Raw genomic sequence first — 25,914 nt, 5'->3', positions numbered from 1 at the left:
GGCGGGTGATACACAACGAGACAGGTCGCCAAAAGGGTACAGAAGAGGAAGAAGAGAAAATAGTACAAAGGGTGAGCTGTTTTTTGATCAGATGGCCACCTGCAGGCACATGTTTACCACCCTGCACGCAGAGAGGTAAGTTGTCTTCAGAGTTGTAGAGAGAAACGCGAAAGTCGGGCGGGCGACGGGCAGCCAACCGAAGAGTGGCTGTTGAGTTGCTGGCGATTGGTTGTTGAGGAGGCGCAGGCAGCGCAGCCGCAAATGGCTTCAAGTTTGTGTGACAGCTGCGACAGGGGCAAAGCAGGGTCAAGCAGAGTGGCTGTCAGACATGGCATTTTAATTACCTACCTACCATTTCTTACCGTGGTCCTGAGGCGAACGCGATGCTGCCGACTTCTGTGACGTAGTGCCTTCCGAGGCGGATGTTGCATCCCATGCAGTGTTTCATGCTCATCAACTTCCTGGAGAAGGTACTGTATCACCAGCTGTGTGAGGTTTGTATCTTGGAGCTTCTGCGTTCTTGAGGCGGGGTCATATTACGACACGGCACATGGGGAGAGGTCCCTTGCACAGAGACATTCATCTTCCTGTACCATCCTCATAAGCTTGTCAATATTGTAGGCACTACACTACCAACGAGACGACTTCTCTCCCCGCCCATCATGCGTTTCGTTGCGAGCTTCGTTGCGATTAGCGTTCTCCTTGGAACTATCGCGGCAACAGCGATTCCACCTCGTCCCGACCACCGACAAGCAGTCATTGACGCCGACTATTCCCTTGCATCAACCATCAGAGACACTCTAGTCGCAAACGACGTGATCGGCGATGTTCTCGACGACTTCGAGCCAACCTACTACCTCGACATCAACTACCCCAAGTCGCACGAGACAGTGCTTCTAGGCAATGACATCCCTGTCGAGGCAGTCTCCAAGCGACCTGTGTTCACCTTCCATTCTCTTGAACGTTCATCTATCACTACCAAAAACTCGACCTTTACTCTCGTCCTGACCGACCCCGATGCAAAGTCAAGAGACCACCCAATCTGGTCCGAGATGTGCCATTGGATTGTGACGAACCTGACCACTCCCATCCCCGAGCCTCCGACTCATTTGCCCAAAGCTAAACAAGCCGAGTTAGAGGAATATCTTCCACCAAGCCCGCCACCGAAGACCGGATCACATCGATATGTGTTCGTCTTGTTGGAAGGAGACACGTCCAACCTGAAGGCACCATCCGACAGGAAACATTGGGGTTATGAGAAACCTCGACATGGCGTCAGGGATTGGGCCGAGGAGAACGACTTGACCGTGGTAGGAGCCAACTTCTTCTTTGCCCAGAATGAGAAGCAGTGACGGGGTCCGAAGAACCAAGGCGTAGTGCAAAAAGCTCTTATCCCATCTGGGGATTTCTCATCTCGTATCAGCCATTCCATTCTCGCAGAAGGTGTAACTCAGCATGGCTTTGAGCAAAGCGTTCCATCGATTCTTTCCCTCGTTTCACATGTGCTTCGATCGTACCAGACGCAGCTGTCTCAGCTGCTTCTGCCGCAAACAGCCATGGCTCTAATCGCCTCAGCACTTCATCTTTTGGTTCATCCTCGACCGCGTGTTTCTTCCCAAAGGCCGACGCTGCGTGTTCGAAGCGTCCTGATCGTGCAAGGAGAGGGAAAGCTAGCAGAATCTGACTTTCGTCACTGAGCCTGTCGAGCATGTTCATAGTCGACTGGAGCTCATCCGCCTGCCGTTCCGTCGCAAAGGTGAGAAGGGCGCGAGAAGCGGATTGCTGCTGCAACGCCGGGAGAAGAATCGTTTCGATCAGATTCACAGACTTGATCTCCTCGGCCCATCTAATCTCCGCCGAGCGTCGCGTCATCTGGACTGCACTGCTGTCTGGACTCTCCTGTGGTAGTTCTGGGAGAGGAGACTTCAAAGAGCTGACGACAGCCAGTACTCGCCTGCGTGCTTCGAGATACTGCTCGTATTGCTCGTCAAGCAGCTGTCCTGGCTCTCCAGAGGCTGTTTCGTTCCGTATGTCGTGTGTTTGCTCCTGCTGACCTCTCGCCTCGTAACTGCTACCCTGGCACTTCTCCAGACTCTCTTCCAACCACGCAGTCAGTTCCCTACGCGTCACCAAAAGTGCATGGAGCTTTTGTTGAGGAGTGACACCGTCATAATCAGACCGCCTCTGCGTCTTGACATCCTGTAGCAGACTTCGTTCTCGGGTCGCATGCTGGTGGGCGTCCACAACGGCTCTCTCGAGCCCCTTGACAGATCGTGTCAGTGCATCATTCAATCGTGCTACTTCACGCTCCGTGTCCGGATACGCGGAAACAGCTTCGGAGGTCGTTTTCGAGCGAATGTCAAGCGTGGTGAACCGCCGATTCGTGCGTGCGAGAGCATTCAGTTCATCCTGCAGCGTGACAAGTCTGGCGTGCTGTTCTTGCAGTCTTGACAGTTCGATATGTTGGCCGAGGAGGACTGCGGAACTGGGATCGGCGCGTGCTATTGACTCTGCGGTATTTGAAGCACTTGTGGTGACGCGCTCGCGATCTCGAGCGATGCTAGAATCATACCGACTTTTCGCAGCGCGGTGGGCTCGTACAGCTTTAACATATTCCGCTCGTAGTCCCTCGAGGCCCTGCCCGGGATTTTGCGTTGCGTTGATTTGTGCGGCGATGTAGCCACGTAGTGATTGCCGGACGTTGTTCAGATCGTTCGGCGGTAGCAGATACGGCGCGAACGCACGGCTGACCCTTGCAAGAAGTGCATCATCGCCATCTGCCTCTGTGTCGTGATCCATGCTCAGATTGATGGATATTTGGGCAGTCTCTGCTTCGACGGAGTGCTTTAAGTCCTCTGTCAGTTTCCCTTGTGGTGGTGGTCGACGGTTAAAACTTCCACAGCTGGAGAGAGCGTTCGAATGTAGGTGAAGTGAAGATATATAGACCATGTACTAGTATCGTATCAGTCTTGTAGCTCCTACAGCGCCCTTGGCTTTCCACTTCCTCCTCGACATGTAGTATGCTCTTTTTACTATTCCTGTAGGTATTACCAGAACGGTGTTCCATTTGACGCGTAGCCATCAGCAACAAACAATCGTCGCTGTCAATATAGCCCCGTCCTACGGTGAAGTCCGACTGAAATGAGAAATACTGATGCTACAAGACGGCCACAGTGCTACTCGCTAGTCGAATCAGTTTACAGCTTTCTAGAGACACGTGGAACTAATGGATTGAACGTAGTTCTTGTGATGGCTTGAAGTAGAGATATCTATCTTTCTAGCTCTATGGCTTGCTGCAAAGGACATTTCTGGAGCGGCATGCATCTACGTCGTCTGCAACATTGCCGGTGATGCTTGGGGTCTTCAGACAGAGACGGCTGTCCCTGGAATATCCTGACTGCCAATCTGCTGCTCTTGGGGCACTACGCCGGGGATTTGAGAGAGCCTCCCTCGCTTGTTCATGGTCTTTCACCCACGACACAATATAGCAACCAGGGGGCGACGCCGCTGATGCCTACTTCCTGAGAAAGGAAAAGGCGCAAATGTGCACGAACCTACAGCTGAAGGCTCTAGAATGTCATTCTGCCAGTAGTGATCCTCCCCACATGAGTTGACGTCTCAGCTGTACTGCTGTTGACAGCCTTCCGAACTCCAGAATCCTTGGGTGAAGGGAGACGTGATAACACCACCCTTCGGTCGACGGCAGCGGGTTGAGTCTGTTGAGCTATCATAATCCTCTCCATCAGACACCACACAGCTTCTGTCGAGATGTATGGGCAGGGAATAATCGATGAGACTCGGCCAGATAGCAGCGACACCGCGTCATACACAATATCGATGTCTTGCGGGGTGTATTTTGTGCTGCCCAGGGGCTCGAGCTGTAGACAGTTCGGCCAGTCAGCGGAACAATGTGTAACTGCAGCTACGGACCAGGGCCGGCCGTCCTCGATGCCCTATATCAGCCACTGGTGGGAAGTAACAGCGCGAGGTTGATGAGAGTGAGTATGTAGGAGCGTTTGCCGAGCCAGATGTGTTCGCATGATGCAATCCACCACAAACATGTGTAAGCCTGAGCAGATGGCGTCCATTGTATATGCTGGCAGCATGCTGCACATAGGCAACATTTTCGATGTACACCGTCTGTCAGTATGTCGGTGCATCGGTATGGCTGGAACAGTGTTCTCCCGTCAATCAGAGAGTGTTCAGACTTTGGCTTCTGCATGATTTCTCGCCTCTGTCAACTGGCGGGCCAGCTCTCGCCCGTCATCACCCTCAGTACCCTCGACCTCGACGGCTTTCTCGAGCCATTCGACAGCGTTCCTCCATCGACCCATCTCCATCAAGCACCTTCCACCCACGATGTATGCTTTGGCATTTCCCGGGATCTTCTCACTGTTGGGACCGTTGCTAGGGCCTTTCTTACACTCCAAACTGCACTCGGCGTCTTTTAACCCTTCCACCCAGTTCTGCACTCCAGCGTTTGCTGCTGCACGAGACAGATACATCAGAGCCAGTTCTTCTCTTGCCAGTCCCATGGGTTCCCAACCAGGCCGCGCGGCTGCCATATCTATGGCAACTCCAAGAAGGCGAATTGCGTCTGCATGTTGACCTTTCCGAGACGAAGCTGCGGCAGATTCTCGGAGTTTTTGGACATTTCCCGATCGCTTTGGATTTACTTGCAGAGGAGGCGGTGGGACGTTGTTCGGGGTCTCCAAAGATTTCAGGGCACTGTGCAAGCTGTTGAGATTCGCGACAGCATCCTGTAGGGCTTTGTCTGACGAGAGCACAGAGACTTGTTTAGTTTGAGGGTCTATGTGTAGAGGAAGATGCGTGTAGGTCTCAAGGGCATCGTCGGTGGTAGCCATCGTTCGTTGACGAGGAGAGGTGGATCACTGGAACTCGATCACCTGTTGATTGATCCGTATCGAGGAGATCGGGCTCGGGGCAGAAATCGTGTGTGTCCCTATCGTCTGCGGTGCTATTGAATGCCCGAAGTTGTAAGCGTTCAAGTTGTGAACATGCCTTTAGACACAGTGTCACCGCGGTCTGGCGATACACTGCAAAACGATTATTATTTAGTGCCGACACTTGCAGTTCTCGCGGCTGAGTCGTTTTTGGGATGACGGTGACGCCGCCCTGTACTTATCAACATTGTGGGGAAAGGGGGGTTAGGGCGGCGGCCCCTCTCCTCAATATGCTGTGACTGCCCCTTTTGTCATGTTGCTACCCTCCCATCTCAGGAGAAGTGGTTTTATGTAGGACTTCTTGAGGCTGTTCAGAGAGAAAGCCTCTGGAGACGGCATCTTACATGCAGTGCATTTCTTGTGGGAATGCTTTGGTAGCACTAGCAGAAACACTGAACAGCCGCACCCCATAAACGGACTGATTTCCTGAGTGGCTAAATCACCACGAGAACGGCAGTCAATTGTAAAATGTCCAAAGTGCCCGAAGGAAGATGCCAAGAATCGACTTCTTGATACGGTCTCTGGGCCTTAACACCCTGTTTCATTCAAAAGCGCTGTAAGTTGCCGTCTCTAGCTTATCTGTATCGCCGAGAGAGATGTCACTATTGAACGATAAGGAGACGGACACTAATCCGTATCCACACGGCCTGCCGGTAGAAGCTCCGAACATACTGCCATCTCTTGTCTCCGACTGCGCTGTGTAGAGGCCGTTCGTTAAGTACTGGGACAACATATCGCTTGTTCTTGTCGATCGCCGAACCTTTCGAAGTTTCAAGCCTCGCCGATGTATTGTTGCAGCATGTCCCCGATATAGACCCGGATCTGCTCAGCACGCAGACACCAGACCCGAATATCCCAGATAAGATATATATCACCATACTAGGAACTAGTGTCGCGACAGACAACTAGTACGAACCAGAGACGTCCATCGCTATTTCCACTGAGCAACAAGAGCATTGGCATGGCTATCAGCACACCTTCTATCCGCAAGGTCCATGTGACTGCGCCCATTGAAGAGATCTGCAAGATCCTCCGCGAAGACGGGGTCGTTGGTGAGTCTTCTGACTGAGAGCGATCTAGTATCATCACTGATCCTGATTGAGTTGTCGAGAAGTATGCTCCGGAAGAGTTTGTCGATGCCCTGAATGCAGAAGCACATCCCGTCTTTGAAAAAGTCCGGCAGACAGGCAATCCCAAGCATGTTGCCAAAGTCAAGAAAGACTTTAGACCACCAGTACGCCAACACATTAGGTTTGGTATACAGCCCGAACCTCATGGCTGACCATGCTAGAACTCCGACGTGATCATCGGTCTTGCTGGAAAAGTTCCCAACGCCAGCATCAAGCTGTAAGCGTTGTTGGCCGAAGGTTATGTGACCATACTGACTCTGGTGCAGCCTTCAGCATCCTGTCTGGCACGGAGTCATGGAGCACTTCCTCGTCCGGGAGACGTGGGATTGGCTCTCGGATGAGAAGCGAGTAAGGAAAGGCAGCTGTAAGTTATGCTTCTTGAGTTCCTTCAATCGGCGTCGCGGCTGACTTGCTATCATAGACTGGCTGCAAGCTTGCAATGGCTATCGGGTTCGACCTGGAGCCACTGCGCAGTACCTACATCGGTATGCCCCAAGCCCTTGCTCCCTTGCTGAAGCTCTTCTCAAGAAAGACTTTGCTGAGAGGTACAGTGATTCTGTCCTCGCGAGTACTCAACGAGAGATCGGTCTCGACAAGAATCCGATAGGAGGTGTGTACTGGCCACCCTCGTAATAGATCAATTCTGATTCTGTCAACTTAGTTGGGGGCTTTGTTGCCGGCACAGACGTTACCGCTCGCAACGGAGGTACGAACATCATCCCAGGGAGCCATCTTTGGCCGATAGACCGGATTCCCCGGCCCGAAGAAGCCGTGGCTGCGCAATTGAAGAAGGGAGACGGAGTATTTTGGCTCTCGACAATCTTCCATGGAGCGTAAGTTGCAATCGAAGGCGTGCTTGAACTGGCTGATCAACCGAGCTCTAGTGGTGCAAATGTTTGCCAGCCTGGTGAGCCTGATGCGGAACGCATGATGTATGGATACTTTGGGACCATCGACACACTGAGACAACCCGACCTTCAGATCCTCAGTGTTCCACCCGAAGTTGTGCTTAAGATGCCAGAGATCGTCCTTCGCATGGTGGTGAGTTGATTCAGCTTTTAGGTGCTCAGAGATTGACGCTGACACCTCGACAAGGGCTTCATTCAAGGTGGTACCGGGTCTGGTAAGGTAGGAGGCTACGATCCTATTGATGTTTGGGAACCCGTGGCCGGCAAATACACGCCGCAGCCTACCTACACTTGGGATCTCAGTAGTCATTGAACCTCAGACAGATGTTGATCTCTCTTTGATTGGGCGGTTCCGAAGTACTGGGGCTGCCCCCGGTGCTGATACTCCGCAAAGCCTTAACAAAATAAGTGGCACACCAAGAAAGGTGTATACTACTGCCACCTCGATCATATGCACAAACAGGAGTTACTCTCTCTTTTACTATACTTACTACCACTACTACTACGCGTGGAGTTCTTGAGAAGTAGAATTTGCTACCTAGCTATCTCATACTCAGGTAGGAGGAGGGAGGTATAGAAGTGCTAGGAAAGGGGTAGTACTGACGTTAGGAAGCTCTGGTGTGCCACTTATATTGTCCATAGGCTCGTCCGCAAAGCACCACTGATGGTGTCGCTGGCGACAACGACCTTGAGAGGCACCTACAAGGACGCTCCATATCTGGGCTGCTTCGGACGCAGAATCACCATGTATTGTTGCCAGCACCCATAAGGCATACAGAAAGGTCTGGCTCTATTGTGAGAAACTTTATCGCCATTCTCCTCACCCGTCCATACCACTGCAGTCCATAACCTCCCGAGGCTGTGGTCCTGTCGCCGATTGGGTCCTCGGCGCCGAGGGGTTCTGACTAACCAGCTGTAGACTAGTAGCTCTATATGGAACCGATAAAAGATTACTACCCGTTCGGTCGAGATAACGAGGTGGGCGAACACCCTGATATAAAAACGGGGTTCGGCATCTATCATTGGACAATACTGCCGCAGTCTCTTGCAAGAACCCATCTGGGACAATTAGACGTCATTGGGATAAGCGTGTCTCTAGTGGTGACTTTGGAATCGCTTGGTAACGCACAACTGCTGGGATTGCTTTAGGACATGTCTATCAGGGACCGAGTGGCTCTTTGCGCCACTATCCGTATCAATCGGCCATGGAGGCACACTGGGGAATCGGGATGAAGCTCAACAGAAGAAGATATCTCTCTATGTTTCTATAATTCTATAATTCGAAAGACTCTGCACGTCCGGAGAAGCCTGATCATCACACTACAACAGTCCTAGCCAACTATAAGCATAATGGACGCCAAACATCCAGCTTCAAGTTCGGTCCCTATGACGGACGACAAGCAGCTAGGGGTGAGTCGAGTCATGTACTCATGCACGAAAGAGCACAGCCGATTGACTATTCTCTAGGAGATTATCCCCCTGTCGGTCTCCTACTCCGAGGATGAAGCCGCCGACATTCAAGCCATGAAAATTCACCGTCGATTGTCTAGCCGACAGGTTCATTTGTCTGCTATTGCTGGCACCATTGGAGCGTGAGCATGAATGGACTGGACCACAGTCAGGTGTCAGGTGTTGACGGCTTTTACAGCGCATTGTTCGTATCAATCGGTGGTGGCCTTTACAATTCCGGCCCTCTGGCATTGTTTCTGGGTAAGGTCGCATTCACTACGCAAATGGGACGCTGCTTATATGCAAAAGGATTTCTATGGTGGTCAACTGTCATCTTTGCCACGGCCCAATGTCAATTGGAGACGGTTTCCTTGTTGTAAGTTCGCTGCCCAAGATCATCATGTCAACTGGCTCATCAAATGGTTTAGCCCATGGGATGGCTCTTTCGTTCGCATCGCCGGGCGTTGCGTCGACCCTGCTTTCGGCGCAGCTGCCAGCTTCAATTTCCTGTTCCTGCAGGTTACGGACATCATCTTTGAGTTGACCGTCTTCAATACTGGTGAGTGACCGAACCTCGAGTGAATCTCCTGCTATGGAAGATATGCTCACAAGAAACTTTCAGTTGTCGGATACTGGGACGCGGACCTAAGCCCAGCGATCACAATATCTGCAATGTTGGTTTTCTATTTCATTATGAATATGTGGCGAGGTATGCGAGCCCTGGGCTTCTCTTCTTCTGTAATCATCAGTTAATGGTGCCTGTAGTGGACTGGTACGGAGAGGTCGAATTCTGGATTGGCATGGGCAAAGTTTTGCTTGCCATTGGTCTCATTTTCTACACGTGAGTACCCTGTCGTTCAGAGATTTCAAAAAGACACTGACATGAATACAGGTTTGTGACCATGGTTGGGTACGTCAAAGATCACTTCAGTTGCTTCGCTGCTCAGTGAGCTAATCGACCTCTGCTTAGGGGCAACCCGTTACACTGGGCATTTGGGTTTCATTATTGGAAACATCCTGGTGTTTGGAAAGGGGAGTAAGTGATGCTCAATTCTGATGTAAATCATCGTTACTGACTTGATACAGCGATTCAGCTCATCAATTTGAATCTTTTGTCCAGGCTGCTATCAAGGCCGGATTGTAGGTCTGATGCTTCTCTTTCTGGTGTGCTCTCTGACGGAAACGATAGGGTCATCTGTGGTCCAGAGTTCATATCCATGATTGCCGGAGAAGGTACGTATACTGTTCCAATGGTTTCTTCTCAACATTGATTCATAGCTGACTCTCTCATAGCCGAGGCTCCAAGAAGGGTCGTACCGCGGGCTTTCCGTACACTGCCTCACCGTCTCCTTTTCTTTTATATCTTTGGGGCGCTCTGTGTCGGCATCCTCGTCCCATATACTGATGAGCGGTACGTCCTTTCCGATCTTCGGATGAATCCAACTGACGGTCACGATTCAGCCTCCTTGGTGGCGGCAAATACGCTGCTAAGAGTCCCTATGTCATCTCAATGGTCAACTTGAAGATTCCAGCACTGCCGGTAAGCCATATCCACAGGACTGGTCAGCGATAAGAAGAAATATAAGGCTAACCCTGCGTCAGTCTGTTGTGAATGCAGCTCTTCTAACGTCGATCCTGTCTGCCGGTAACAACTATGTATTCGCTTCCAGTCGGTCTTTGGTGGCAATGGTAGACCAGGGATTGTGAGTATATGCGGTCGCGTTATTCTCTAGGTAAAGCCAAACCTTTGAGCAAAAGACTAACCATAACCTCCTAGTGCACCACGTTTCTTCGCCCGGAAAAATCGCAAGTGAGTGACATTCACACAAATACTCTGAAAATAATATGGCTAAACGACATCAGTGGCGTACCCTATATCGCTGTACTCTTCATGCTGGCTTTGGGATGTTTCTCCTATATGGCGCTTGGTAAAGGAACGAACGATTTCTTGAATTGGGTCATCAGTTTCGCAACCGCTGCGCAAATGATCAATTGGTGTGTAAGTACACCCGCTCCCCAGAGCTGCATGACCAAGCTTCTGAACAGGATACTAGGTTATGTCGGCTACATGGATTCGTTTCAACGCTGGGCTCAAAGCTCAAGGGGTGGACCGCAAACACTTCCTCCCTGCTGTCTCAAGATGGCAACCATTGTAAGCTGATCTCGACAGATGACCTTGAACCACAGAGACTGACCTCTTCTCTTAGTGCTGCCTGGTATGCTTTCTGTTGCTCATTCGTCATGCTCTTTGTGCAAGGCTATGCAGTCTTCAAGCCGGGGCAATGGGACACTCCCACATTGTGAGTTGTATCGACCTGTTAGCTCTCTTGCTGTTTGGTGCTGATCCTTTTGTGTTGCAGCATATTCAACTATGGCCTAATCCCCATATTTATCATGTGAGTTCCATTGACCCTGTGGTCTCCTTTGTCTCCTCGCTCCTGTCACTACACCAAGCTAACAAGATGGTTCATAGTGTCTACGTGGTGGTCAAACTTGTCAAAAAGACCAAGGTGGTGAATCCTGCAGAAATTGATTTCCGGACAGATGTCGATATCATCGACAAATACGAGGCTTCGCTCGAAGCGGAAGACACTGGCGAGAGAACAAAGGTGCAGAAACTCGTCGCTAAGGTCTTTTAGAGGTGACTTTCCCAACCTCACTTTGTCCCATATCAGAGACCTGCCAATTTATAAGGGCGTAGAGAAGTCTCCCCCTCCCCCTGATTAGACGCTGAGACCTCTGGAGTCATGTTTCTTCTATCACAGTGTCTTTGGGTTTGGACTCTTCTGGCCACCTTTGTGCTTGTCTAGGTCAGGAGGTAGACCTTAGGCATGAGGGAGACACTCTCTATAAATTGAGAGTGTGACAACCATGATAATCATACCAATCACTTCTGGTTCCGTTGAAGAATAGTGGCGTAGCACACATTCGTTTACATCCAGTAGCTTGGAGTTGGTCTTTGGATTCCCAGCCCAGGGTATGGCAATGGGCGGAGAAATGAGAGACATCCAGTATCAGCCGCCATTCTCAGTTATACAGCTAAATTTGCGCTTGCAGACAAAAGCTTTCTGGCACAACATTCCCGCTTACATGACGTACACAAGAAAAAGAAAAAGTGGATGTGGATATAGACACATGCAAGACGGCCTGGTCCACGCATCCCTTTGGTACCCATGCCACAAAACCTGGATAAGGTTGCTTCGATCGTGCTTTTGGATGAGAATCCATACTGCACCGAACGGAGTTTCTCACAGTCGAGCATCGAGGATAGTATTGAGCTTTCGGACGGACGCATCAACCTCATTCCTCGAAGTGAGGCAGTACCTGATGCATATTTGAATGTGAACGTCCTTTAACAGACCACACCTCCGTCGACCGAAAATATCGCCCCTGTGGTGAAACTTGCATCGTCACTCAGCACAAAGCAAATCGTTTTTGCCATGTCTTCAGGCGTTCCCAATCGTTGCAGAGCCAGGGTTTTGTATGTCTGAGTGACAGGTATGTTGTCTCCCCCGTCCGCCCGCAACCTGTCCAGCATTGGGGTATCCACGGGGCCACTGTCGAAGTCAGTCAGGTGGACAGCAAAACAGACAGGGCATCTTACGGAGCGATAGCATTGACTCGAATCCCTCGTCCACCAACCTCTTTGGCTGCTGTCCTTGTGAGCCCCACCACACCGTGCTTGCTCGAGCTGTAGGCAGCAATGCCTGGTCTTCCCATCAACCCTGCAATGCTAGTAACGTTCAGGACGGAGGCGCCACGCTCCATTACCCGAAGCTCAGCTCGCAGGCAGTAGAAGAGACCAGTCAGATTGACACCCAGAATGAAGTTCCAGTGATCATCGGTAATGTCGACAATATTTGCAAACACCTTCCCATCTGCTTTGCCTTCAACGCCGGCAATATTGGCTGCGCCGTCCAGTTTACCAAAGTGTTTCATGGTTTCAGCGATCCACGCATTGACACCGTCCGAACTGGAGACATCCACTCGGCTGCCGATCACGTCAACGTCTTTGGCCTTGATTTCGGAGACGACGCTGTTGACTGCATCTTGGTTGATGTCACACAATGAGAGCGAAGCCCCTCGACGTGCACATTCTCGGGCTGTGGCAAGGCCAATCCCGGAACCCGCACCAGTAATAGCAATAACTTTGCCTTGAAGCTGAGCCATTTCGTCGTTATGTGTGACTTCTCGCTGACAGGACGACCAGCGGGGACTTTATATCCCTGGTCGGCATCGTTGACGTTCTCTGCGAAGGCATGAGGGGTCCCCGAGGTTTTGGCGTGGAGAAAAGCGGGACATGACTCCGCACTTTGGGAGTCGCCCAGTCACCGTTCGGGACGAAAATTCTGGTTACTGTACATAGAGTAGTATGACTAAACCACGGCATCAGCACGGCTATACATAGTCCATCACGAGTATGGCTCCTGCATCTCCCGGGGAGGTCTGCGTGGCCGGGGGGGGGGGGGGGGGGGGGGGGGGGGGGGAGCTGCGCAGTTCACTTTAGTACACCAACATCATTCCCATAACTGTGGGTTCATGACAAACAGGTGATTAAGCGGTGTCGTCCAGTACAGAATTTCCACCACGTTGGAGTCATTCCTTATGAGCTGGAAAACCCAGGAATGTCTTGATCCTGATGACAATGCTCGAAGTGAGCCCAACCTCGTCAAAGATACGGCAGCAAGGCTGAGCAACGCTGGAGAGTTGTGATTGGATCCCCGCAGCATCCGATACATCGCGCCAAGTCTCGCTAATCTACAACTAGACAACGGCTGAGTGGAAGCTACCTCCCTTATGGAGCTCATAGTTCATACCTAATCTGGACCGTAACCTTCATTCATCCACTCCTAGTACTACGTAATTCGTGGATCCATCTCCGGAGTCGTCCTTGAGGACTCGTCGATACCACTGAGCAACGTGCTTCGCGCGTCCCGAAGGCCTTGACTCCTCGGCTGCCGCTGGCTCCACGCGCTTTCGAAATGGGCTTCAACAATCTCCCTGTGGACGTGTTCTTCACCATCATCGACAATGTGTTGACCCACTCAAACTGGTCGGAAGGACTACGGTTGCGCAGGATCAATCGTGAGTCTAGTCTTGCCGCAGTATCGTGGCCCCGTTGCCGAAACCGAGGTTAACAATTTCCCGTAGGATTGTTCGACCGCGAAATCCAATGCGCTTTCTTTGATCGAATGTCGGTTCCAATTCATCAAGGAGCCCTGGGCTGGAAAACCCATTTGATGAAAGGCCAGCACCTGTGCAGATACCTCAAGGGTCAGATGGGCACACCGCGGCCCAGGAGTAAATTGGCTGTCAACATGCAGGGTGCAGTTGAAATCCTCCAGAATGTCGAAGAGTTCTCATGGGACGCAGATGTCCATAACAAAGTGCCGGCCGCCCTGTGCAATACAGTCCATCTTGGCAACGGAGATAGGTATGACCGGACACAAATGCTGGTCGCCCTCACGGCCTTGGCCTTCCTTATCTCTGCCGATTTTCCGTCGCTGAATCGTCTGACTCGTTACAATATGCAAGCCCAGGCGGAGGGTTGGGCCATGATGACAGCCATATTGCTAAATGACAAACCGACGGTAGACACACTTCTGGCTCGTCAGCCCGAGGAATTGAGGATGTTTCAGCTGTCTGATCCTTTACGCATGGCAGTCAAGCAGGGCAACGTTGAAATGACCCGATTTCTCCTCGAAAATGGCGCCTGTGTCAACATGTATTCGACCTACTACAACCCGGACATGGGCTACAGAATGGTCTTACAAGATGCATGTGTGGATGGAAATTTGGAGATGATCCACCTACTACTCGACCCGAAATACTGCATGCAGACTGACAGCGAAGAATACGAGGTGACATTCAAGCTTATTGTCGAAAGCTCTGCCCGCGACCGTGCCAGACTTGACGTGTACAAACGAATTCTTCGATTGCTGATTCTCTCCGCCGCGGAAGACGTCCGTTTACCCTTGCTCCACTACATCGTGGACCTTTCGATCACCAACCATACCAACGACCTTGTTTTGCTCGCAATCGAGCTTGGGTTTGACGTGAACGAGAAGAACTTTGATCCGCAGGCCCCTCTCGTTCACGCCGTAAGTAGCGGTGAACTCGAAATCGCGGAAACCCTTGTCGCCCATGGCGCCAGACCGATGCACAAGCAAGATTATGATGCAGTCTCTGAGGCGTGCCGTTGTGGCCGGGTGGACATGCTGGAAATGCTACTCACCCAGACGATCACCGTTGAGGAGTATGGTCACGCCTTCGCCGGAGTCGTTCTTCTCGAGTCTGCAAAATCTTGGAAGTACGGAGAGCATGTCTATCTACAGCTCATGCACTGCTTTTTTGATCACGGGCTAGATCCTAACGCCGCCAATTGGGGGTTTATGGCACTCAACCTCGCAATCGATCGCAGGCACTATGCTGTTACCGAGTATCTTCTTACCAAAGAGCTCATGCCGATTGTTGAACCTGAAGACCCCTGAGGCATAATCGCATCATGTTTGCTGATCTTTTCATCTCGCCGAATCATTTCGACCATTTATTCACACGGCCACTAGCTGGACTAAATGGAACATGGTCCGGCCGGGAAAAGAGCAAAGCGCGGTGGTCGTTGCCTGAGGCAGGCACCCAGCAAGGCCTACCGCTCCTCCACGCAATCATATATGTCATATTAGCCTGATGCAAACCTTTATGGACTGATGAAGATGGATTTTGGCTTTCAATGCTAGCTTGGTCGAGGCTGTTAGGATGGAAGGTTTTTTGGGGTTGCTATCGGTTTGGGCGTTACTGGAGAAGGGTCTGGAGGGGGGGAAGCTGGCCACGATTTGCAGCTACCAATATCGTTGTTCTACTTTTTTTGGTATAGTTACAACGCTTGACTAAGTATCAGGATGGGATGGCGTGTCTTGGTTATCTATCCATCACGTATATCATGTCATCTCAAATATATGAGTCGGAGACATCCAGAAGCCATTTGGCGTGAACGCTGCCCAGTGATATGGCGCAGCATAGTTGGCTCTCGCAGAGTTATTCCGCAGGTATTTGATCGCGGTTTGCATTGCTCGAGCCAGGTCGACCGTGTGCCCAAAGACAGAGTCGGGGTCGGAGCCGGAGCCGGAACCGGAGCCGGAGCTTGTCACCCTGCACACCGGCCTTGATTGCGGATTTGAAGGCGCCATAGAAACTCGAGGGTGAACGCTGCTCCATCCTCGTCGTCGCCCGGTCACAGGGCTGAGACGACCGAGCTGGCTCCAGCATGGAACATGGTAGTGGGAAGGCCCAGGATATCATCGGCACTGGAGATGGACATCATGCCGCTGCAGCAGCCGATGATGGCCCATTGGCCACCAATCAATGCAACTTCAGACAGTTTCCAGCGGAACATGTCCCGCACTGTCACCGTCTGGACCTCTTTCCCTTTTGTGGCTTCCAAGGCCAAGGCCAAATCCAGTGCTGACTTGGCCTTGAAGAGGACATGTCCATGGTGGTGGAAGATGGAGGATCCCGCAACGGCGTCTCGAATCGAGTCACTAAACAGGTCCAAGCCGTGCAGGAACTTTGCGCTCAGGCTTTGCGCAAGGGCAGCCACTGTCTCCGTGGAGTCTACCTTGCCACTATCATCCAGACGTCAGACATCGGGTTGATCACCGTATGCTTGCCAGACGCTGCTTTGCTCTTTATTTCCGAGGTCTGAACGAGCTTCTCAACCTCCTACAGCAGCGCAGCCTCCTCTTCCATCGTCATGGTCTTTTCCACTTCGGGAACTCCATCTGTGCCAATTAGATACTGGCGGTACCTGTAGAGCCTGAAGCAGAGGAGTATCTTGAGAGCATAATGTGCGATAGAACGGGGTGATACTTGAACAGGATTCGTCGCCCACTTAAACAGGTTTCAGTACCGATGCTGAGATCCGACAGTAATGCTGTCTCCAGGAAGGCAGGTGTGTGGTGATAATCGTGCATAAATCCCACGGTAACAGTGCAGTGTGCGTCCATAGCAAGCCCTATGCGAGACCATGGTCCCACAGGGATTGGTGCAACCTCCAGGCAGGAAGTGGAAGTATGAGGAGAAGCAGTGACAGGTATCAAAGTTTGAACATACAGATATCTAGATTTCTATTCAGCAACTCAAGCTATGGCCTTTGGGCTCATGGGAGTTCAAATGCAGAATTGTGAACCTGTTGAGAAGGATAAAGAGGGAACCACCTGGAGTCCACAGCCTTGCACGTGACGCTTGGCAGGGGGGCTTCATTCATAGTACATGTACTGGCTTCCGGTTTGTTCCACCCTCCAAGATGCTCCCTACCCTGCGCGTGTCTTTGATTGTCTTCCAGGGTCTTTATCTCAATCCTCACCACTTTAGCACGAGTCCAGAGTGCGGCTCAAATCTTCCCAAAGCAATCTCATGTAATTGCACAATAGGTCAACGAGGAGCGGTCACCAGGCCGGCCAAACCGCATCGTCCTCTGGAAACCTCAGAGGACTTGGCCGAAACAATCCCCCGAGGCCTGTCAGAGCCATTCGAGAGGGCTTCAATATATAATGGCCTAGTGTGAGTCTCACGCGGCTCGCAGATGATTGATTTCTCAAGCTTGCAGCTTAGATATTGCCATGTCGTTCTTCGGGATAGCTTTCAGCTATGGCCGACTCAACCCGCATCAGTACAATGGCAGTACATAGAAAAGTACTGCTGAAGTCCGCTTGGCATAGGGCGAACTCTCTGGTGCCGTCGCAAGTTAATTGGACATCAACAGGGTGTCGCCCACAGTCAATCAGCTTGGGCCAGATGCAACGTTGTTCCTGAACGATTCAGCCCGGTCACGTCGTTTCTTGGTGGGAACGCGGCTGCGACTCTGTTTCTGTTGCGGCAAGTCATTACCCAGTATCCCCTGTGAGTCCTTCACGCATTTCGAGTCAACTCCAGTGATGGGTGTACAACCAAGCCACGACAGCTCGCTGCAGGAAAGTGATGCGAATGGTTGCCTGGTGCTGTATCACGACACGGGGTCAACACAGAAACATAATGTGCACCAAAGGTACGCCAGGATAGGCTCACCCGAGAATCAGATATTGGAATGAGGATGAGGTGTAACCTGCCTGGTAACATCACTCGACTTCCCGTCTTGCAATTCTGCCGGATCACGTTTCCAGCAGAATGGCCCCAATCCGCAGAAGAAGGAGGGAAAAGGTCTTAGCTAGGATGATACCGGTCAAGGAGAAGATTGTGTTCAACGACGGGTCAACTCTTTCGTGTCAAGGTTTCGTCGGCATCTTGCGGTTGTGAACTTTTGGGCATTTGAGTAACATGCTATGGGTTTCGCACAACGCTTGCCGGAAGAAATCCGCGCCGATGACTCTGCAGAAATACTGGGGATTTTAAGGGGCCAGCAGTCAGAGCTGGGAAAACGCACGCAGGGCATTTGCAATAGGTGCTTGGGATAATTGGAGGCCACGTAAAGACTAGACTACCTCTCCTAAGGGGATCAGCGATGACTCCGCCCACTTCTAACCGTGGTTTCAGGTGGACAATGAGAAGGACGAAACTCAGCCAGCATCAACACAGAGTGTAAGAGACCAGCGCATGAGGCTGATGCGGACGCAGCTCCGCAGCAGGAAGAAGATGTCTGAGAAGCCTGGGTGGTGTGGGCTCTGGGGTGCTGAGAGAGAAGGCTGGGAGGCTTGAGATGAGCTCCTACCGATGTCATTGGTGTAAGTAGGGCGGCGTCACCCTGTTCTCGAACGGGACGAGCCGCAGTCGGGGTCCGACTCCCCAAATCCCGATTCGAAGTTCTCTCCAACCTTGGCAAGAAATTTTTGGGGACTCGTGGCTGCGGCGAAATTTCGTATGTTTAATGTACCAGGCAGATAAGTTCGTGCTTGAAAACAGTTGAGGAGGCACAATAAATCTCCTCCTTGAACGCTCTGCCCTCTTGTAGATTGCCCAAGCGGTGTGCTGGACCGTGGAATCTTGATGATGGAGACGTTAGTCGAGAATGGCGCCGGCCAACTCACCATCCAGAATCTACAGCCCCCAGCGAAGCGAAACCCTACAAGCGCGTTGACCGCAGAAGACAAAGAAAACCAAAAGCAAGTCGCCGAAGCACGAAAGAAGTATGGCAGAGGACGACCTGTCAGAGTCAACGAAGTCAAAGACAAGAAGCTGCGTGCAAACCTCAAGCGGATCGAGAACAAATACCGAACCGCAGTTTTGAACGCAAAGGATGCGGAGATCCTCTACGAGAACCAGGAAGGTTTTCTTCAGCCCGAGACCGAACTTGAGAGGACATACAAGGTCCGGCAGGAAGACATACTCGATGCGGTTGGCGTGCAGCAGGCAAGCAAAGCCGTTGAGTTCAAACTCGATCTTGGGCCCTATGTGTCGGACTACACGAGGAACGGGCGCAGTTTACTTCTCGCGGGGAGGAAAGGTCACATCGCCACCTGTGAATGGCGAGCAGGGAAGCCAGGGTGCGAGTTGAATTTGAATGAGACCATACGAGATGCAAAATGGCTGCACAACGACCAGTATTTCGCCGTGGCTCAGAAAAAGCACACTTACATTTACGATCATGCCGGAGTCGAGATTCATTGCTTGAAGAAATATGTGGAAACCACACATCTGGAGTTCTTACCCTACCACTTCCTGCTGGCGGGTGTGGAAAACAGTGGATTCTTGAGATATACCGACACCTCAACTGGACAGATCGTGGCCGAATATTCGACCCGGAAAGGTGCACCCACGGCACTCACTCAGAACCCATACAATGCAATCCTACATGTCGGTCACCAGAATGGATCCGTGTCGCTATGGTCGCCCAATTCCACGACGCCTCTTGTCAAGATGCAGTCTAACGCCGGGCCTGTTCGGTCTATTGCCATCGACCGGTCCGGGCACTATATGCTGTGTGGTGGCCAGGACCTCCGGTTGAAACTTTGGGACATCCGTGCTTTGAAGGAAGTACAATCCTACAGAACTCATCAACCCGCGTCTTCGATCGACATCTCAGATCGCGGTCTTGCCGCCGTTGGCAGCGGGACTGGAGTGACTATTTGGAAGGATCTCTTCACCACCTCGACTTCTGCTGATCCCATGAAGGTCCAGTCGCCATACCTAAACTGGGGCAACGACGGACGTCGTGTCGAAAGAGTTCGTTTCTGCCCGTTTGATGATATTCTGGGCATTTCACATTCGGAGGGTTTCAGCAGCATCGTTGTGCCCGGGGCAGGTGAACCCAACTACGACGCCCTTGAAGCCAATCCTTACGAGACACGCAAACAGCGACAAGAGGCAGAAATCCAGTCTCTGCTCACCAAGCTGCAGCCCGAGACTATCGCCCTGGACCCCAACTTCATTGGAACATTGGACACCCGTAGTGCAGAACAGCGGCGGCGAGAGAAGGATCTTGACGCGCCTCCTGTGGATCCTTTGGCCAAGCTGAAGGAGCGGAACCGTGGACGGGGCAAGAACAGCACGGTGAGGAGATTCCTGAGGAAGAAGGGCGGCAAGAATATCGTGGACGAGAAGAGGCTCCGCCTGGAAGATATGAAGAAGCAACGTGCGGAGAGGGACAATGCGAAATTGAAAAAGGACAAAGTCGAGCTGGGACCTGCTTTGGCCAGGTTTGCCCGGAAAGGGGCATGATTGCGGTCACAAGACAACAGTTGTCCAGACTGCTCGATGAATCCTTATAGGACATATACTCGGCCCTGATAATCCAGACTCGGTCTGCAATATGGCATTTCGACACTCAGGTCTACCATGCAAAGAATCCATCCAGCTGTCAACAGCTGTTTTGTCTCATATCTTCGTCGCTGAGCCCCTATGATTGACATTTTTTTTCCCTTCTTCTCTTATGCTCTCTACTGTCGTGGAAACCTCGTATCTCGAACCACCTTAGGCTGCTCACCACTCCCCCTCGGCGCACCAGCGGCCCACCGTTTCCGACTCACACTGTAGCCGGAGGTACTCTTCCACGCGGACAGAATCAAATCAACCGTCTCTTTGACCCCGACGCCGTTCTTGATGACCGCCCGCACGACCGGACCACCCTCCCTCATCCTCTTCGCTTCCGTCTCCATAAGGTCAACATCAGCCCCGACCGCAGCCGCCAGATCGCATTTATTGATGACCAGCAAGTCGCTGCCCGTGATGCCCGGCCCACCCTTGCGCGGGACCTTGTCACCCCCAGCAACGTCGATAACGTAAATAATAAAATCTGCCAATTCGCGACTATAGTTAGCGGCGAGATTGTCGCCGCCCGACTCGATCAGCAGCAGATCCGTCTGGAATTTAGCATGCAGACCCTGCAAGGCCAACAGGTTCGCCGAGATGTCTTCGCGCACTGCAGCGTGCGGACACCCGCCGGTCTCGATTGCCACGATCCGCTCGGGCGCCAGGGCGCCATGTTTCGTGAGGAACTCGGCGTCTTCGCGGGTGAAGATGTCGTTGGTCACTGCGGCGATGTTGTATTCGTTCCGGAGGGCCAGACAGAGTTCCAGCATCAACGCTGTCTTGCCTGAGCCGACGGGGCCGCCGATGCCGATGGTGAATGCCCGGTCGGTGAAGTCGCGGCCTTCGACGATGGGCATTTCGCGGTGGATGTACGAGCCCGGCCCGTCGAGGATCTCGTGGGAGTGGCCGTGCGGTGTGCCGTTGCCATTCGTGGGGTTGTGGTCGTGCGAATGCGAAGACCCATGCTCGTGGGAGTGCGTCGCCATTTTGAATGAAAAGAGGGGGGAGTAAGGATCTATGTATAGATCGACAGACTTCTCAGTCTGGTAGATTCACAGAAGAAGAGGGAGAGAGGCTGTTGTAGTAACTAGGTAGGACTCGGTGGAACGGACACGCGATCGGGGGTTCTGGTAGAGGGACTGGTTGTACTAATGCAGAGAGTTGATCAGGTCTGCGAAGGGAGTGATGATTCGCTTTGAAAAAGCTATTTCACAATCCAACGCAAGCTCTTAGCAGGTTGATTTGTGTCGTGGAAGAGGTATAAATGCCAGTCAAGCTCAGATACTAGTACCGAGATATCGAGTGGTGAGGGGATGAATCAACAGGCACAGTAAAAGTTTCCCTAGGTACACATGCCCCGCAACTGTCCGCGCAAGCACCACGGCGGGAGGTGGCATATCCAACGAGGCTTCAGGCCGAGCGTAGTTCGACTCGAATATCTCCGGCCTCAGTTTCCTTCAGTTAATACTTTTGAGACCTAGTTTGCTATTTGATTTAGTGGATACGCACACATCGACTGGTCCAAAATGTCTATCGTCCATATTGTTCTGTTCAAGCTCAAGTCCTCACTGAGTGACGCGGAGAAGAAAGAAGTACGCCATATCCTATACCTCGCGATATCCCTCAACCAGTGGATGCTGACGTGGACAGTTCTGCGATGACATGCTTTCCTTGAAAGGCACATGTATGCATCCTGCATCGAACAAGCCCTATATCGTCTCGTCCTCTGGCGGTGTCGACAACAGTCCCGAGGGCGCACAGGTTGGTCTGTTCCTCTCTTCGATGGGGCCTCATCATAATCACATGCAGGGCGGTTTCACGCACGGGTTCGTCGTTGAGTTCGCTTCAAAGGAGGATCGCGATTACTATGTCTCTCAGGACCCAGCTCATCAAGCATTTGTGAAGAAGAATAGCCTCAGGTTCGAAGATGCCAGAGTTCTAGACTATGAAAAGGGGGTATATTGAAACGGCTTGTGCATAGACGGATAGACCGGCAAGGGAAGCCTTCCGCTGAAGAGAGTCTTCTGTTCATGAAGCAGTCATGATCCTCAACATAAAGTTCGTTGCTCGCTCTGGTCGCAAGCTGATAGAATGCCGTGCTCCGTCATACCCTTCTATGAAACGCTGAATGATTCGCCACAACCGCATTGCTCTGTAATGTTGGGGTTGTTGAACACAAATCTAGCACTGAGCTTGTCTTCTTTCCAATCCATCTGGCTGCCAATGATACTGAAGAGGGCCTTGCTGTCAATCAAGACTTTGACTCCATCTTGCTCCACGACTTCGTCAAAGGGCCCGGGCTTGTCCACGAATTCTAAGTGGTATGCAAGCCCAGAGCAGCCCCTGTTCTTGACACCGACTCTGATCATTTTAGGAGTTGGCTGGTCGAGAAGTTCTCGCAGATGGAGTAAAGCGCTGGGAGTGATTGACATGGCTGCCTTCCGCGGCCTAAGCTTGCTTCGACGGGGCTTGGTCGTCTTCGTTTCTTCTGTTTTGGGTTGTGCCACAGACTTGGGTTCTGACACAGCTTTGGGTTGTTGTGCCTCACTTTCGGGCACACTTATACTCGCGGTCTCTGCAATATCTCCCGGCCGTGTGCCAATCTCTTGAGGAGGCCTAGTGTCATTGAGACGAGGTTGCGGTCCAGCTATTGAGGTGTCCGGAATGTTGGTATTTCGGGGAGGTAGAGGGAAATCGGCGGGAAGACTGTGAGGTTGGTAGGATGGGCCTGTATATAGCTCGCGCTTCGAGGACTGGCGAATGGCTTTCGTCGAAGAGAAGGTCCTGAAGGCATGGGGGCAAGAGCGTGCTGTTGAGGCGAGTGCCAGCGCTCTGAAGAAGAGGGAGGATGACGTCGTGGCTGGCATCAAATGTGTCGCCGACATCTTGGACGTGAGATTCTCGTTTACTACCTCCGGCGCATTGAAGGGAGGGATGTTATAGATTGCAGGTATATTGTGTAGATGAATGGCTGTAACATGTGTTGTTGTGAGGCAGTCAGGATTGATGGTTGGATGTTTGAAGGCGCAATGAAGGTGTTGGTCCAGGTAGATAGATATTCAAATGACTCGTGACTTATAACTTCGCGTTTGTCAGCCGAATTGAAGTTGGTATCCGAGTCCCGTGCAGCCAATCAGCGACGAGCCATATATAAACAGGCGGCTTGGACGACAACTGGGTTGCAATGTTCCCTCGGGTACCGTCAACACCACTCAATTCGTACATTTACATTTACACTTACATCTGGGACGAGGCTTATTGCCGCTGTAATGTTCCTTGAGCGCATATGACCGCAAATCCCGCCTATGGTTATGCTCCCGTCAACAGTTGGTCTCGACTGAAAGTAAATCTGTATCTCCACTGCCAAGAATGAAATCTGCCGCTGCCAGCTGGCCACTACTATGCTAATACTACTATGTATGCATCGTCAGCCATTCAATACGTCCAATCAAGCATTTATAGTTCTATTGTGTCGATAGCCTCTGCTTCCAGGATTCGCGGAACACACCATCCGTCATTGCAGTATCGGTTTGTTCCGCGTGGCAATGCTGGAAGAATGAGTGCGCTTTGCCTGGTTATCACCGCACCGCGACCCTGATCTCGTGGTCCTTATGGACTCCCCATTGACTCAGCAGTCGAGGCCAGATTCATTCGAGCCAAAGATTGTCCAGCTGTATCTCCACTTGTTCGGTGCGCTGTCCGACGAAGATGCGGATGATGGTGTACCGTCAGAGGGCTTCTGGAGGGAGTTCTTCCTTCTTAAGCCTGACAAGCAGAGGCTATATGACATCCTTGAGCCAATGACCGCTTTCGACCTGCTCCATATACAAGTATGGTTAGCTCGATCGTCCATCCCGTCCTCAATCCCTTCTGACCATCTCGCAGGCTCAGACGCAATCCTTCTTCAAGCGGGCCGTTTTAGAGTCAGGGTCGGGGTCTTTTCCTCGGAATGATCACGCTCTCGAGGTTCGTCGCTGTCTGACATCTCCCTTTCAATTCGGTGAAATTGACTGCCCCAGAACTTGACGGCTTTTCTGTGTGCGGTATTCACCAAAAAGTACACCAACCCGAATACCGATGTGATCGAAGTGCTAGCTGGCCTCGATGCCATTGACAAGTTGATGTCCGATCTGGTCCAGACGCTCGAAACGATCGTCCGACTGGAAGCTCAGGAGGCTGTCCGCACGAGAGCTTTGTATGCAGTGCTTGCGCTAGTATCTGGGGGCTTCCACACCAGTCTCGCCTCCTATTTCATGCACAGGGACCTGTTCTCTGCGCTGATAAAGGTAAGACCGTCTCTTCGGACCCAGAACCATACTCACTACGTCCTAGTATGTCCATGATGTCCACGACGACCCGGCTCATGGCCTCCATGCTTTTGTAGTGATTGGCATCCTGTCCAGTTACAATAAATTCGAGTCGCAAAATGTGTATCACCACCGACTGCAGGACTTTGTCAACGAGGACACGATTCGTCTCCTGGTCCGCAAGTTGGCGGAGGCGTCTGCGGCCCTCCGAGATCAGTATGTTGCTGTTCAGGATGACTATCCTGCACGATGGAGTTTCAGCAGCACATTGGCTATGGTAGGACTCCGGAGCCTGTCAGCTGATGCTAAAAAGCCATTGCCGCCTTCGGATGAGGATGCAAAACGTTTGTTTGCCTCTTTACCCGACGAAAATGCAGCTTGCCTTTTGTCTCTGTATTCGTTCGTCCAAGCGAACAGACTGTTTGCTGCCAACCTATTGAATCTGCCCCCGGAAAAGGATAAAGAGGCCCCCTTTTCTGTCTTCTTATCGTCAACTTCATACATTTCACACAATGCATACCGTGGGCCACGGCCAGCAACATATGCCACGCTCAGTCTTTTGTCGATCAGGATCATGGTGGAGGACTCGGTTCTGGCCAAACGGATATGCTCGGCAGACTCAAAGATGATTATCCGACTGTGCCGTCAAAGACCTCCACATCTGCCCTCGGTCACATCCCCAAGAGTACCGGCGACAGCAATATTGGACATCTGCACAGATACGCTCAGTCACAATCTTCGAAAGAGACTAGATGTTCACCTGTATGGGCTTGCTCTGGGCATCATGCTGAGAATAGTCACCTACCTTGAACAAAGCAAATCTCGCCTACACCATCATTGGGCATACATATGGGGCTCACTCCTCTCTCTGATGAAGTTCCTGACACAGTATGCAGATGACCTCAAGCACCTTAGAGGCATCAGAGAGGACCTGTGCAGCACCCTGGCAACTTTGGCGGCCTTTTGTCTGTCCAAGGGCGATGCATTCTTACCGGACCCGGCAAGCTATGATGATCTCTTTTACAAGCTCATCGAGGCGAATGATGTGCTCCCCCGGTTCAAGCAGGCCTACACTGACCCCTCGCCACGGTTCGATACGATGAATAGGTCGATCGATGCATTGATCAGCGTGTCCACACACTACCACGATCTCCTCAAGGCCCAACATGGAAAGAAGACACACCAGTCCCCGGCTGCTGTTCAAAAAGTGATCAGGGATGGATATGAGACACTAAGCTTAGAGACCGATGAAGACTTCGGACACTGGGACCGGTGGCGTGAAAGCAACTGGAAGGCAGAGTTGAAGAGAATGATTAGAATTGTGGTTGAGGACGCTAGGGCTCTATCACTCAAAGGATGATCAACTTTTTCCACTATGAACAAACCTCACCTTACTTTCACCTCACTCCCATCACTC

General features: G+C 51.7%; 13 protein-coding genes across 13 annotated transcripts; 7 read left to right on the top strand and 6 right to left on the bottom strand.

Moving 5' to 3' along the window:
* Nucleotides 1-662: 662 nt before the first annotated feature.
* A1O1_07845 (uncharacterized protein) lies at nucleotides 663-1,352 on the top strand (the record flags this gene model as incomplete). The annotated part of the gene is made up of 1 exon (XM_007728711.1): nucleotides 663-1,352. One exon carries the CDS (start codon nucleotides 663-665, stop codon nucleotides 1,350-1,352), a length of 690 nt encoding a protein of 229 aa, XP_007726901.1.
* A 67-nt stretch (nucleotides 1,353-1,419) lies between these two features.
* A1O1_07844 (uncharacterized protein) lies at nucleotides 1,420-2,799 on the bottom strand (the record flags this gene model as incomplete). The annotated part of the gene is made up of 1 exon (XM_007728710.1): nucleotides 1,420-2,799. The coding sequence occupies one exon, from the start codon at nucleotides 2,797-2,799 to the stop codon at nucleotides 1,420-1,422; it is 1,380 nt and encodes a 459-aa protein (XP_007726900.1).
* Nucleotides 2,800-4,202: 1,403 nt separating this feature from the next.
* On the bottom strand, nucleotides 4,203-4,865 carry A1O1_07843 (uncharacterized protein; the record flags this gene model as incomplete). The annotated part of the gene is made up of 1 exon (XM_007728709.1): nucleotides 4,203-4,865. The coding sequence occupies one exon, from the start codon at nucleotides 4,863-4,865 to the stop codon at nucleotides 4,203-4,205; it is 663 nt and encodes a 220-aa protein (XP_007726899.1).
* A 1,523-nt stretch (nucleotides 4,866-6,388) lies between these two features.
* On the top strand, nucleotides 6,389-7,144 carry A1O1_07842 (uncharacterized protein; the record flags this gene model as incomplete). The annotated part of the gene is made up of 4 exons (XM_007728708.1): nucleotides 6,389-6,458; nucleotides 6,516-6,652; nucleotides 6,731-6,927; nucleotides 6,979-7,144. 4 exons carry the CDS (start codon nucleotides 6,389-6,391, stop codon nucleotides 7,142-7,144), a joined length of 570 nt encoding a protein of 189 aa, XP_007726898.1.
* A 1,208-nt stretch (nucleotides 7,145-8,352) lies between these two features.
* A1O1_07841 (uncharacterized protein) lies at nucleotides 8,353-10,755 on the top strand (the record flags this gene model as incomplete). The annotated part of the gene is made up of 18 exons (XM_007728707.1): nucleotides 8,353-8,412; nucleotides 8,470-8,594; nucleotides 8,651-8,712; nucleotides 8,761-8,827; nucleotides 8,880-9,010; nucleotides 9,074-9,160; nucleotides 9,217-9,292; nucleotides 9,344-9,361; nucleotides 9,422-9,487; nucleotides 9,538-9,591; nucleotides 9,641-9,684; nucleotides 9,745-9,862; nucleotides 9,913-9,991; nucleotides 10,054-10,154; nucleotides 10,229-10,261; nucleotides 10,315-10,450; nucleotides 10,506-10,603; nucleotides 10,659-10,755. 18 exons carry the CDS (start codon nucleotides 8,353-8,355, stop codon nucleotides 10,753-10,755), a joined length of 1,452 nt encoding a protein of 483 aa, XP_007726897.1.
* Nucleotides 10,756-11,803: 1,048 nt separating this feature from the next.
* A1O1_07840 (uncharacterized protein) lies at nucleotides 11,804-12,621 on the bottom strand (the record flags this gene model as incomplete). The annotated part of the gene is made up of 2 exons (XM_007728706.1): nucleotides 11,804-12,008; nucleotides 12,056-12,621. The coding sequence occupies 2 exons, from the start codon at nucleotides 12,619-12,621 to the stop codon at nucleotides 11,804-11,806; spliced, it is 771 nt and encodes a 256-aa protein (XP_007726896.1).
* An 812-nt stretch (nucleotides 12,622-13,433) lies between these two features.
* A1O1_07839 (uncharacterized protein) lies at nucleotides 13,434-14,942 on the top strand (the record flags this gene model as incomplete). Its single annotated transcript, XM_007728705.1, has 2 exons — nucleotides 13,434-13,536; nucleotides 13,603-14,942. 2 exons carry the CDS (start codon nucleotides 13,434-13,436, stop codon nucleotides 14,940-14,942), a joined length of 1,443 nt encoding a protein of 480 aa, XP_007726895.1.
* Nucleotides 14,943-15,682: 740 nt separating this feature from the next.
* Nucleotides 15,683-16,203, bottom strand: A1O1_07838 (uncharacterized protein; the record flags this gene model as incomplete). The annotated part of the gene is made up of 2 exons (XM_007728704.1): nucleotides 15,683-16,073; nucleotides 16,175-16,203. 2 exons carry the CDS (start codon nucleotides 16,201-16,203, stop codon nucleotides 15,683-15,685), a joined length of 420 nt encoding a protein of 139 aa, XP_007726894.1.
* Nucleotides 16,204-18,432: 2,229 nt separating this feature from the next.
* On the top strand, nucleotides 18,433-20,100 carry A1O1_07837 (uncharacterized protein; the record flags this gene model as incomplete). The annotated part of the gene is made up of 1 exon (XM_007728703.1): nucleotides 18,433-20,100. One exon carries the CDS (start codon nucleotides 18,433-18,435, stop codon nucleotides 20,098-20,100), a length of 1,668 nt encoding a protein of 555 aa, XP_007726893.1.
* Nucleotides 20,101-20,318: 218 nt separating this feature from the next.
* Nucleotides 20,319-21,176, bottom strand: A1O1_07836 (urease accessory protein; the record flags this gene model as incomplete). Its single annotated transcript, XM_007728702.1, has 1 exon — nucleotides 20,319-21,176. The coding sequence occupies one exon, from the start codon at nucleotides 21,174-21,176 to the stop codon at nucleotides 20,319-20,321; it is 858 nt and encodes a 285-aa protein (XP_007726892.1).
* A 540-nt stretch (nucleotides 21,177-21,716) lies between these two features.
* A1O1_07835 (uncharacterized protein) lies at nucleotides 21,717-22,155 on the top strand (the record flags this gene model as incomplete). Its single annotated transcript, XM_007728701.1, has 2 exons — nucleotides 21,717-21,782; nucleotides 21,841-22,155. The coding sequence occupies 2 exons, from the start codon at nucleotides 21,717-21,719 to the stop codon at nucleotides 22,153-22,155; spliced, it is 381 nt and encodes a 126-aa protein (XP_007726891.1).
* Nucleotides 22,156-22,304: 149 nt separating this feature from the next.
* On the bottom strand, nucleotides 22,305-23,075 carry A1O1_07834 (uncharacterized protein; the record flags this gene model as incomplete). The annotated part of the gene is made up of 1 exon (XM_007728700.1): nucleotides 22,305-23,075. One exon carries the CDS (start codon nucleotides 23,073-23,075, stop codon nucleotides 22,305-22,307), a length of 771 nt encoding a protein of 256 aa, XP_007726890.1.
* Nucleotides 23,076-23,801: 726 nt separating this feature from the next.
* A1O1_07833 (uncharacterized protein) lies at nucleotides 23,802-25,857 on the top strand (the record flags this gene model as incomplete). The annotated part of the gene is made up of 4 exons (XM_007728699.1): nucleotides 23,802-24,020; nucleotides 24,076-24,156; nucleotides 24,210-24,476; nucleotides 24,523-25,857. The coding sequence occupies 4 exons, from the start codon at nucleotides 23,802-23,804 to the stop codon at nucleotides 25,855-25,857; spliced, it is 1,902 nt and encodes a 633-aa protein (XP_007726889.1).
* Between the last annotated feature and the right edge of the window lie 57 nt (nucleotides 25,858-25,914).

The sequence above is a fragment of the Capronia coronata genome (genome assembly GCF_000585585.1).
Source record: "Capronia coronata CBS 617.96 chromosome Unknown acBCG-supercont1.7, whole genome shotgun sequence".
Taxonomy (NCBI): Eukaryota; Fungi; Ascomycota; class Eurotiomycetes; order Chaetothyriales; family Herpotrichiellaceae; genus Capronia; species Capronia coronata.
This window is presented reverse-complemented; position numbering and strand designations above follow the sequence as displayed.